Source organism: Biomphalaria glabrata, chromosome 6 (genome assembly GCF_947242115.1).
Source record: "Biomphalaria glabrata chromosome 6, xgBioGlab47.1, whole genome shotgun sequence".
NCBI classification, from domain to species: domain Eukaryota; kingdom Metazoa; phylum Mollusca; class Gastropoda; family Planorbidae; genus Biomphalaria; species Biomphalaria glabrata.
In genome coordinates, this window is record NC_074716.1 from 3,629,289 (window position 1) to 3,640,863 (window position 11,575).

At 35.0% G+C, this 11,575-nt stretch overlaps 1 protein-coding gene across 2 annotated transcripts; it reads right to left on the reverse strand.

Moving 5' to 3' along the window:
• Positions 1-5,858: 5,858 nt before the first annotated feature.
• On the reverse strand, positions 5,859-11,553 carry LOC106076908 (uncharacterized). 2 transcript variants are annotated; one of them, XM_056033408.1, is made up of 4 exons: positions 11,378-11,553; positions 9,341-9,906; positions 8,235-8,379; positions 5,859-6,854 (listed from the first exon to the last, which is right to left on the reverse strand). In XM_056033408.1, the coding sequence occupies exons 1-4, from the start codon at positions 11,452-11,454 to the stop codon at positions 6,689-6,691; spliced, it is 954 nt and encodes a 317-aa protein (XP_055889383.1). In that variant the 5' UTR covers positions 11,455-11,553; the 3' UTR covers positions 5,859-6,688. The 2 variants fall into 2 exon arrangements, with proteins under 2 accessions (XP_055889383.1, XP_055889384.1); XM_056033409.1 differs by lacking the exon at positions 11,378-11,553 and adding an exon at positions 10,454-10,585.
• Between the last annotated feature and the right edge of the window lie 22 nt (positions 11,554-11,575).

The following is an 11,575-nucleotide window of genomic DNA, read 5'->3' on the forward strand; positions in this document are numbered from 1 at the left end:
CTAGATTTAGTTGTACTTAGTTGTTTTTTTATAGCTAGATAAATCTACATGGCGAATAGATAGAGATGTATACACTATCATCAATCTATCACATTTCCACGTGCATTTTATTATTATTTGTGTGTGTGTCTTTTCAACCACTTTTTTTACAATTATTTTTTATTTTATCTTTATAGATTTCACCACCTTCTTTAAAACCAGACGTGCAATTTGCAATAGCCATTAAATATTAATATGCAAACAGTAACCTAAAATATGACGTCCACATATAGTCTTTTTCAATTTCGGCAGATGACTATCCACTGCACTTTATTAATGGAGCCCAGCCACTGGTTGAAATTTGTAACCTCTCTTGGCTAGTTTGCTTTTATATCGAAAAGGGATGTTTTATTGTCAAAATCAATTTTTTAGGGGGTTTTAAACTAAAAAATCTTTGGATTTTTTTAAAATTCAAAACCCCATAAGCTACGCTCATAGAATTTGGTGACTTTAGTTTGCTTTAGAATAAAATTGAAGACAGAGGTATTCAACCTCAAAACTATCTGTATGGGGGTATTTAAACAAAAAAACATCGCAGGAGGGGTTTTAAATTTTTAAAAAGCCATCTGGTGGAGGGGTGTGTAATTGCTTTTTTTTTATATTAAAGAGGTATTTTTTTTAGCTTCAAACCCCGATGAAGGGGGTTTTAAACTCAAAACCCCTTTGGCTACGCTCATATATTTTTGAGTCTGTTATTTGCTTTTCTAAAATTTATATTGAAGATGTAGAGATATTTTTTAATTAAACCTCGCTAGAGGGGGGTTTAAACTCAAAACCCCTTTTGGCTACATTTTGAGTGTGTAATTTGCATTTTTAAAAATTGCATTTTTATTAATAACTTCAAAGTTACCGCCTGTATGTTGGGACTTTTTAAAAGTTCCTTGATCGACATGTCAATTGTATGAAGACCCACCAATAGTGACGGAAATAAAAACAGAACAGACTACGTTGGACAGGTCACCTTGAAAGAATGTTAGATAAGAGAGGAGCGAAAATCGTATACAGACAAAAAACAAAAGGCAGCAGGCGACCCTAAGGCAGACCCCGAATGAGATGGATTGATGATGTGGAAGCAGATCTGCAACAGCTTGGGGTTAGGGCGTGAAGACGAAGGGCCCAGGAGAGATCTGAATGGAAGGATGTGTTGAAGCAGGCCAGAGCCCTCCCTCCATGGGCTGTAATGCCACTGGGATGGATGATGATCGACATGTCCCGCTTTCGCTCCCAAAATATCTGGTCACCTTACTTTAAAACAAGATGAAATAGTTGCATGGGATAAATATAATAACTTTTCATTTACAAAATCTGTTAATGATTATGATGGTCTCGTATTGATTTATTCGAAGCCACCGTAGTGAATGCATGTTATATAGGTGTAGGCCCTATGTGTGTAACCTAATGTTTGAGTAGGGCCTACGATTTATTAGCAGGTCGTTCCCAAGACTGTCAAGAGCTTGTACTTCGATATCTGCTTTAAATGTTTAAGATTGACAAGAGCTTGTACTTCGATACATATTTTGAATGTTTAAGATTGACGAGAGCTAGTACTTCAATTCCTGCTTGGAATGTTCATTGTTTCGATTAGTCTGCACTGCGAGGACACTATAAGACAAATAAGGAAGCAAAAAAGAACCAACTGTAAGGGTGCCTAACAAACGAGACCAATCGGTCCATCGCTTAGGTGGGGACGTAAGAGAGCCACAACAACCATGCCACTATATCCACATATCGTTTCTCAAGGAGCAGGTTTTTTTTATTTGGCTGACACCCCCACGCAGCTGATGTGGTACAGAGAATGAATTTGGGGGAAGTTTACATGATATGCTGTCTTCTGTCTCGTCTTTAGGGATACTAGCCATAGGTAATGACGGTGTAACACAGTGGTTCCCAAACTTATTTTTTGTCTTGTAGACCCCTTTACATGTTTTCTGGTTTTCGGTAGACCCCCTGCTCCTTAACTTATATTGCATTTTTGCAAATTCATCAACTCCATTAATTAAACAAACTATTAACTGTTGTGAGTTGAAGAGTTAAAAAGTAATTAAAAGCTACATTTTAGTTATAGAAATCTATCCTTTTTATTGATAAAATTCATATTTAAATCAATTAAAATAACAATATGTATTACTGGAATCACCAAATACACTGGAATTTTATTTTTTTGTGCATATTCATCTTTCTTTTCTACGGATATTATGTTCCATATAGGAATTTGTTGTTCTATGAAGTAGTCCTTCAAACATTAAATAATTATTAATTAATTAATTTGCCTTAAGTATCATTGCAAAAGCTTTTCGCATAGAGCAGTTTCTCGTGTATTTCTTGATCTTTCAAATTTGGGGACCGCGGAACTGTTTTCATTAACAGGAGAATGGGCAAAGGCGAGTAATTGGTGCCTAAACCAGGCGAGAGGGACTCGTTAGCCTTGGCTTGCAACCCACCTAGCAGAAGGAAAACTGAATTAAAATCTCTGCTGCCCTGCAGCTGTACCCAAACACGGGAAAGGTTTCGTGGGTCAACCCTGAGGAAAAATAAGGTGCCGGCAACCTTTAGGCTGTTTGCAGTACACAGTGTACATCCTGTAAGAGCAGTGGCGTAGCTAGGGTGGGTGGAACAGGGGGAGAATTTGAAAATCCCTCCCCGGGCCCCCACTTAAGGTCTTCTAAGAAGGTGCGACGCCATGTAAAAGTTGAGCAAGTTTATCGCATTTGTGCGGGGTCCTTACGTCCCATGTCTGATTAGGGTCGGTGTCTTTGCATTGAAGGACTTGCCATGTATCGGGCACTGGATTCGGTCCTGTCTGATTAGGGTCGGTGTCTTTGCATTGAAGGACTTGCCATATGTATCGGGCACTGGATTCGGTCCTGTCTGATTAGGGTCGGTGTCTTTGCATTGAAGGACTTGCCATGTATCGCGCACTGCATTCGGTCCTGTCTGATTAGGGTCGGTGTCTTTGCATTGAAGGACTTGCCATATGTATCGGGCACTGGATTCGGTCCTGTCTGATTAGGGTCGGTGTCTTTGCATTGAAGGACTTGCCATATGTATCTGGCACTGGATTCGGTCCTGTCTGATTGGGGTCGGTGTCTTTGCATTGAAGGACTTGCCATGTATCGCGCACTGCATTCGGTCCTGTCTGATTAGGGTCGGTGTCTTTGCATTGAAAGACTTGCCATGTTATCGGGCACTGGATTCGGTCCTGTCTGATTAGGGTCGGTGTCTTTGCATTGAAGGACTTGCCATGTATCGGGAACTGGATTCGGTCCTGTCTGATTAGGGTCGGTGTCTTTGCATTGAAGGACTTGCCATGTATCGGGCACTGGATTAGGTCCAACACCATCATAATGGGGTTTGGAAAAAAAATCTCTCTATAAAAAAAAAATAAAAAATGATATCTTGCCAGGCGTTGTTGTACAGGAAGAAGCGCAACAAGTCCGTCAGGATTTTGTGGGTCCCCTGTTAACTTTGGAGGAGAAAAAAAGGGGGGGGGCTATTCAGGTTGTTCGATTCAAAGTTGTTTTACTTTGTGAGAGTGGATTTTAATGGAATGTAACTCATAGTCAGGCAGTTTGGTGTTTTGTTTGTTATGAAACAGAGAGGAGTCTCTGTTTTATTATTGCGTAAAAGTAATAGTCAATGGGGATAAGCTCCCATTGTCTATGAAAAAGGCTGCCCCTAAAGGCATGCGTCTCAGAAAGCCTCTGACAACTAAGTCCAACACCTGGCCTGCTCGTGTGGCTTAGATATAATACTATAAGCACGGCGAAAATGCTCTTACTAACAGTTGAAGGGGTGAAGGCGGATAACTGGCGCCACAAAACCAGGAGCTTCGGGCAGATGAAGCTCGTCAGCCTTGTAAGGCAATTTATCTAGGAGAGGGGTATTCTTGACTTCAAACACCCGCTGCCTTACGGTACTAAGGCTTCAAGAGACAAATCAAGAGTGAAGCCCCTTAGGCGTTGAGAGTACCGGTATCAAATATGAAATTCCCTCCGGCAGCTTCTGCAACTGAGTTGGTGCCAAATAGGCCTACTTATCTTTATCTTATATAATACAGACGTTACTTCAAAAAAGAAGATGATCACGTCCTACGCGTCATGCATATTAACCAATGACTTAAATTCAGCCAAGTCACTGGTTTTCCTGGCTAGCTCAGGCAACCCATTCCATGCTCTAATAGCACTAGGGAAGAAGGAGTGTTTGTACAAATTTGTCCTAGCATATGGGACGAGGAATGTGCCTTTATCTTTGTGTCTTTCAGAGTATTTTATTAAATTTTGTTTTTGTATTTGAAGATTATGGTTCAGTGTTTTATGTATGATTGCTACTTTACTTTTGAGCCTTCTGTCCTGAAGGCTTTCTAAATTTAGTGATTTTACTAAAGGTGTTACTCTAGTGAAATGTGAATATTCGTTTGTTATGAATCTCACTGTTCTATTTTGTGTCTGTTCCAGTTTTTTAATGTTTTCTTGAGTTGAGGGGTCCCAAACGGAGGATGCATATTCTATTATTGGCCTAACCAAGGTTAAATAACATTTTAGTTTTATGTTCTTATTTGATTTATAGAAATTTCTTTTAATAAATCCTAATGCTTTGTTTGATTTTTTTTGTAGTTTCATCAATATGTGGATTCCATGACAGTTTTTCATTTATTATAACACCTAGGTATTTTGCGTTTTTAGTTACTGGTTTGCCATGAATAAGATAAGTGGAATTAATTTGTTTTAGTTTTTTTGTTACTCTTAACAACTGACATTTTTCTGGGTGGAAAGACATCTAATTCTCTTTGTAAAATAACTGTGTCCTGTGTTGTTTTTATTGTTCTATATATTATGCAATCGTCTGCAAATAATTGACTTTTGTTCCTGAAGTAATGCAATTTGGTAAATCATTTATGTAAATTAAAAATAGTAGTAGACCCAATACTGTTCCTTGTGGTACACCTGAGTTTACTGTTATCGGTGTTGATTTAGAGCCATTTATTATTACAGTTTGTTCTCTCCCTATCAGAAAATCTTTAATCCACTGATGCAGTGAACCATTAATGCCGAAATATTTTAATTTTTTAAGCAAACTATGGTGGTGTACTTTGTCAAAAGCCTTAGAAAGCGTTCCTTTAGATCACAACAGCAAGGTCGAGAGAGGGACAATGACCCCTTGATCTAAGGCTCAGGAATACGCCCCGGAGAGGAAACTCTGGTGCTGCTGCAAAGTGGCTAGTACCAAAAGCCAGCGACTCATCTGGACGCATCCATTGTCCACCGAGACAGAAGAAGCCATATATATATAAAAGCAATAGATTTTCTTATTTTGGATATATATAGGCATAGGCCTATTTTAGAAAAAGTATTACTAATCAGTTGTTAGCAGTCATCTGAAACCTCCAACATAAAAATGAGAACGAAGAAGAAGAAGTTGTTAGCATTGTGAGACGATATCAAGGTCGAAATGTCAAACAGTTATTCTCATGCACTCTTTGTCGTTATTGTTCATAAATAAATTATATGTCAATGAAATGGAGTTATCTAATCTTTGTATGCATGTTTGTATGTAATGACAATGATAGCACTAAGAATAATAAAGTACTTGACAGAGTCGATCTTGAGTCCTGGACTCTATGGCTATATATATATATATATATATATATATATATATATATACATATATATATATATATATATAATCTATATTAAAATAAAATTTTGCACTTGTTCTAGGTACGGTATGACACATTCATTTTTTTTTACAGGTTAAAATATAGTTTTTTCTTTTCTTTAAAATTCATAAATTATGAAAACAAACAAACAACAAAAACAACATTCCCTATAGACACTATGGTCTATATCTGTAAAAAAAGAACTTTAATTAATTACATTTCAATAAAGTTAAATAGCTACATTACTTAAACTAAGTACATTTATCTACCGGTATATCGCAAACATATTTTTTTTTTACAATATACAATATATATATGCTTTTTATTTATATAATTTTGCTAGACAGTGATTAAGGCTGAATGTTAGTTATACAGGGTGCGTCAAAAAAATGTATACACACTTTGAACTGTCATAGACAATTTATTTCCCGTTCTACATTGCTAAATTTCTGGACATGGAAAGCTTAATGTCCGATTGGAAAAATAAATGTGAGTAATGTTCAAACTGGTGGCCTTCAGCATCAATACATACTGAGTACGAGTCAACACTGATTTCGCACACCGCCTGAATCTCTTTCCACAGTGTGTCCAGGTTACTTGGTTAACGTATATTTAATAACTTTATTTAATAATTAATCTTATTAAGTTTTATTTCAAATGTTAACTTTAGATATTTTGGATGTTCCTTCAGACTTGAAGATAATCTACTTCTTAGTCCAAACCTTCCGCAGGACAACAGGAGATGGCAGCAGGAAGGAGATGAACTTGGAACGATTAAGACAGTCAAGCGCATGACCAGGCAGTACAAATAATAAATAATCAGCATAGCAAGTGTTAATCTTTGACTAAGGACAAAAATCACTTCTGTTTATAAGTATATATAAATATATGCATAAATTTATTGAAAAAAAAAAAAGGCTTAAAATAGCTATATACATTGTTTGTTTTTACAAATGAAGTAACTTATTTATTACAGAATTAGACTGAACAATGTTAATACACAGGAACTTTATAATCCTCAAGTGCTGCTTTCAACTGATTGGTAGCACTCAGTAAACTTTCTCTGTACTGCAGAAGTTCATCCCATTTGTCACTATTGCGTAACAAGGTATTATTTTTATTAGCTTCACGATGAAAATCTGGAGTTTTCAGTTCATACCTACACAGACAACAAGTTTAGGAAATAAAACAAAATAATATTAAAATAAAAAAGTATTAAACTTTTTTTTTGTTCTGCTAATTAAACTTTGTATTGTTATAAAGTAAACTACACAGTGGTATCTTATTAGACCAAAATATTTTGCTTTTGCTAAAAATAGAAAATGCACAAAATATGTAATTGAATTTTGAAGTAAAGTAAAGTACCCCTTTCAGACCATAAGATCCTATAGGGCAGATGGTGTAAAGGTCATTTGTTTCTATGGCTGACACTAGTTAATGAGAGTGTCCTGGGGCAAGCACAATGACCAACCTCCTTTACTTTCATTAACTAGACAGGTACCCATTACAGTTGGGCGGACTAAAGGGCGTCCTAAAAATCACAAAATAAAAAAATCGTAGTCTTCACTGAGTTTAGAACCTGGGACCTCTTAGTTCCGAAGAGAAGCACTTTACCACTCAACCACATCACCCCATAGTTTTTTTGAGAGTAAAGGGAAAACATTTTAAACTTGACCAAGTCAACTTATAATTAAATCTGGAGTTGAACAAAATAACATTGTAAATGCATTGATATAGTCGAACAAGAATGTAAGAGTCATTATTTCAGGGGTTCTCAACCTGTAGGTCGCGACCCCCTTGGGTGTCGATTGACCATTTGCCAGGGGTCGCTTAAGACCATCGAAAATATGGATTTTTATTGCCTACTCTTCTATTGCTGCATGTGTGTGTCGGGAGGGGGGGGGGGGGTGTCGCGTCAGAGTGGGGGGGGGGTGGTTGTAAAAAGGGGTCGCCGAGCTTAAAAGGTTGAGAACCGCTGCATTATTTAGTCACATTATGCGATAAATTATGATCAATAGTAATTTAGAAATAAAAGTAGCAATATGTAGCTTAATGGAAAATAATAATAAATGAAAGTATGAATTTAGGGGACAAATAATTGATTAATGTCCAACCCATCACAAGGTTGAAAGATTCATTGTATGAATACTTGCTTAATATGAAAAAAAGATTTAAATCATTCTTACAGTAGTAAGGTATTTTAAATGTTGGCTGTGTGGTATTGCTACATTGGTACTACCTATTAAGCTGATTTGTGTCTGGTGTGCACCTAAAGGCAGAATGGAAACCTTATCCCAGATATCCCCTTCCGTACATGTCAGAAAAAGAGCATGAATGCGTTATACACAAAATTAATTAAATTAAAATAACAAATTACTCTTACAAAAAAAACTAGATTTCTTACAAATGCCAAAAAGCAAGTACTAAATTTCTTATAACTGATATAATGCCAAAGTGATTAGCTTGTTTCTCACATAGCTTATTTATTTCCAAAAAGTATGTGTTAGATTTATTAAATCTGTCTAAAATATATTCTAACCATTTGGGTTTGGGCCCTCGAATCTTCTCTAACTCTGCTTGCCTCTTTAGTTCTAAGTATTGCTGCTCCTGGATACGTAATTTTTCCATTCTCAACTTGGCTAATTCTTCAGAATAAGGAGATGTGAATGTTATACCAGCTGTTTCTAAAAATAAAGTTGAAACAAAGAATCTTTTATTTATTTTTTACTACTTGCTAAACTTGAGATAAAAAAAAAACAGGCAATTTTGTATCTGATTGTTAAATATAATACAATAATATAAAATATAAATCAACAATTAAATCACATGCTATATACAGCCGCTGTAAACAGGTACACTACTGTAATACTGAAAGTGACATAGGTGATATACCTCGTTTACTGATTACAGCAGATGCTATGGAAATTGATGACCTTTACATCATCTGCCCTATAGACCACAAGGTCTGAAAGGGGAACTTTTACTGATTACAGCAGATGCTATGGAAATTGATTAAAATTATTAACTACTTGACTGTTAAAAGTGTTCCCACACACAAGTAAAGTAGTAAAGTTCCCCTTTCAGACCTTGTGGTCTATAGGACAGATGATGTAAACGTCATCTGATTCTGTGGCCTACGGTTAACAAGAATGTTATGTGGCCAGCACAACCACAAACCGCCTTTACTTTTCCCCAACTAATGTCAGGTACCCATTAGAGCTGGGTGGACTCAGAGGCGCCCAAGGATCCTGAAATAAAAATCCCAGTCTTCACCAGGATTCGAACCGGGGACCCCCGGTTCAGAAGCCAAGTGCTTTACCGCTCAGCAACCTCGCCTCATTCCCACACACAAAATTCAAGATTAATTTTACATGAAATCATTGAAGTAACTACCAAATCTTAGGATTGCTTCTATAATAAATAGTATGTTAACATAATTTATATTTTGGCTCCTAAAATAAATGAAAATATCATTTCTGTGTTATATATTTTAAGGTTGTTGTAACAGGCTATTATCAAAATTTATAAGTAGGAAAAGTTTCATCTAATAAGATAAAAAAAATTTCATCTTAAAATTAGTTATATGCTAAAAAATATCTACGTATATTATATATATACAAAAAAAAAGAAAAAGACTCTACTAACTGATATTTGGAGCAACAGCAGTAAGAAAATAGGCATCATTAATTGATGGTCCATTACTTTTTCTTAATTGTCTATGTACCTGCTCTAAATCTTCAGTGCTATATTTAAAATTAGTATCCAACATTTTTGAATGTTTTGTTACTCCTGGTTTAAGTTCACTAACCATCTCAATAGATTTGGATTCTCCAAGTGTAACGGGAAAATAACGAGCCGCTAGCATGTCCTCTTCATTCATAGGAATCTTTACTGATGACGATAAATGAATAGGTTTTGTGTACCAGTCCAGTTGCGATAAAGAAGTGAATGGACGAAGATTTCTGTTTAAGGCATCCCTTAGTGTTTCATTCAGTTCTTGTTGTGTGTAACTTTTTTGTAATTCAGCAGCATTATCTTTGAGAAGTGTTTTTCGAATATCTCCACTGACCCGATTCAGGCTGCGGGATATTGTTCGAAGTGAGCCTCTGAGCTGTGGATCATCTCCATAATTTTCAGAATGATACTCATGCTGAGTTAAATTTTTCGTTGTATCAGTCAACATTGAGTTAGAGAGAAATCCAGGTTTTTCTCTACAAGGAAAAAAAAAAAAAAAATCTTGTATTGAGTCTTTGAACATAGTATAAATTGTGACAATAAGTCTCAAAAAATGTAAAACTATAGAAATAAAAAAAAAAATTATAGAAAATGATTTTGTATTTTGTCTGAAATACAAAATTTGTTTAAAGTAAGAAAAGGTGATATACCCTTTTTTAAAAAATTGGTGAATTTAAAATTATACTAATGCTAACTATACTAATACTTACAAAAATTAATGAGTATTTAAAAAACGATGAAGTATGCAGAATAGGTCACTTAAATAGTCAAAAATACATTTTAATATTACATCCATTCCATTAGTAAATAAAACTACAGTTCCCCTTTCAGACCTTGCGATCAATGTGGCAGACATGTAAAGGTTTATATGCCCTAATACCAAATAATTAACACTTTATTTGTGCCAAACTAATGTTTGAAAGGAAGTGAAGCATAATGCATTTAAATTTAAAAAATTAAATGTTATCTATGTGTATATTTTCTTAATAAATTATATTAGTTAAAAAAGTTCCCCTTTCAGACCTTGCAATCTTTTCTCTAGGGCAGATTTTGTAAACCTCATCTGTTTCTATGGATGACGGTTAATGAAGGCGTCATGTGGTCAGCACAAAGACTATAAACTCTCTTAGTCCCAACAAAATTATATCTACTAAATTTCAGATTAAAAGAAAGAAAGAATTCCATGTTTTACATGAGGCTACACAAACACAAGAAATGCAGACTCATATCTTGTGCTATTAATTATAAAAGCAAATATTCACATTTGATTAGAGTAACCATAAGTAAATTCGCTAAATTTAGAGACATTTCAGGGCAGAAGATATATTACATAAGCACTAAACATGACTTAGAAATATATAAACAAAAACCTATTAAAAATGCTCAAAAAAAAGACAATATATAAAGGCACATTGCTTATATAATATACTAGGACAAATCTGTACAAATTATGCCCCATCTTCCCAAGTGCCAAATCCTATTATCTATCAAAGTTTAGTCTCTAATTAACATAATTTATGAATATTTTAACACATGGATATGCCATAGCATATGCCTATAATACCCTTATTATCTTTTGAAGGAAGATCTAGACTTCTAGACCTATACTTATTATTATATATAACTATAAGATATTTTGTATTTATATTTATGGTGAATGGTTTATCACTTTGATATCTTATCTATAGACTCTAGTGATTAGTCTATGACATTGTGACACTATGTCCTATGTCATAGTCATATTGAATTAAATATCTGATCTCATATCTGAGTTATCTCTGTCTCATCATATCATCATTAATCACGTCTCATCTATGAATCTATCTGACATCGAAATTTTGAATAAGACACGTAAATCAAACAGCAAATCAAATAGATCTATATTCAATATTTCATTTAACTGAAAGAGAAACAAAGTTTAATCATATCTAAATCTTTATTATGTACCTAACATAGAAAGGTTGTCCACCGAGTAAAACAAAATCTTCATTAGGATTTGGGTAGTATCTCGCGGTGAACGCCATTTTGTTTGAAGAAGCCTTGCTATTGACAACAACGCATGCGCAATAGATTCACTATAGATCTAAATACTAGATCTAGATCTATTTTAAGAAATAGATCTAGCACACATAATTTCGACGACAT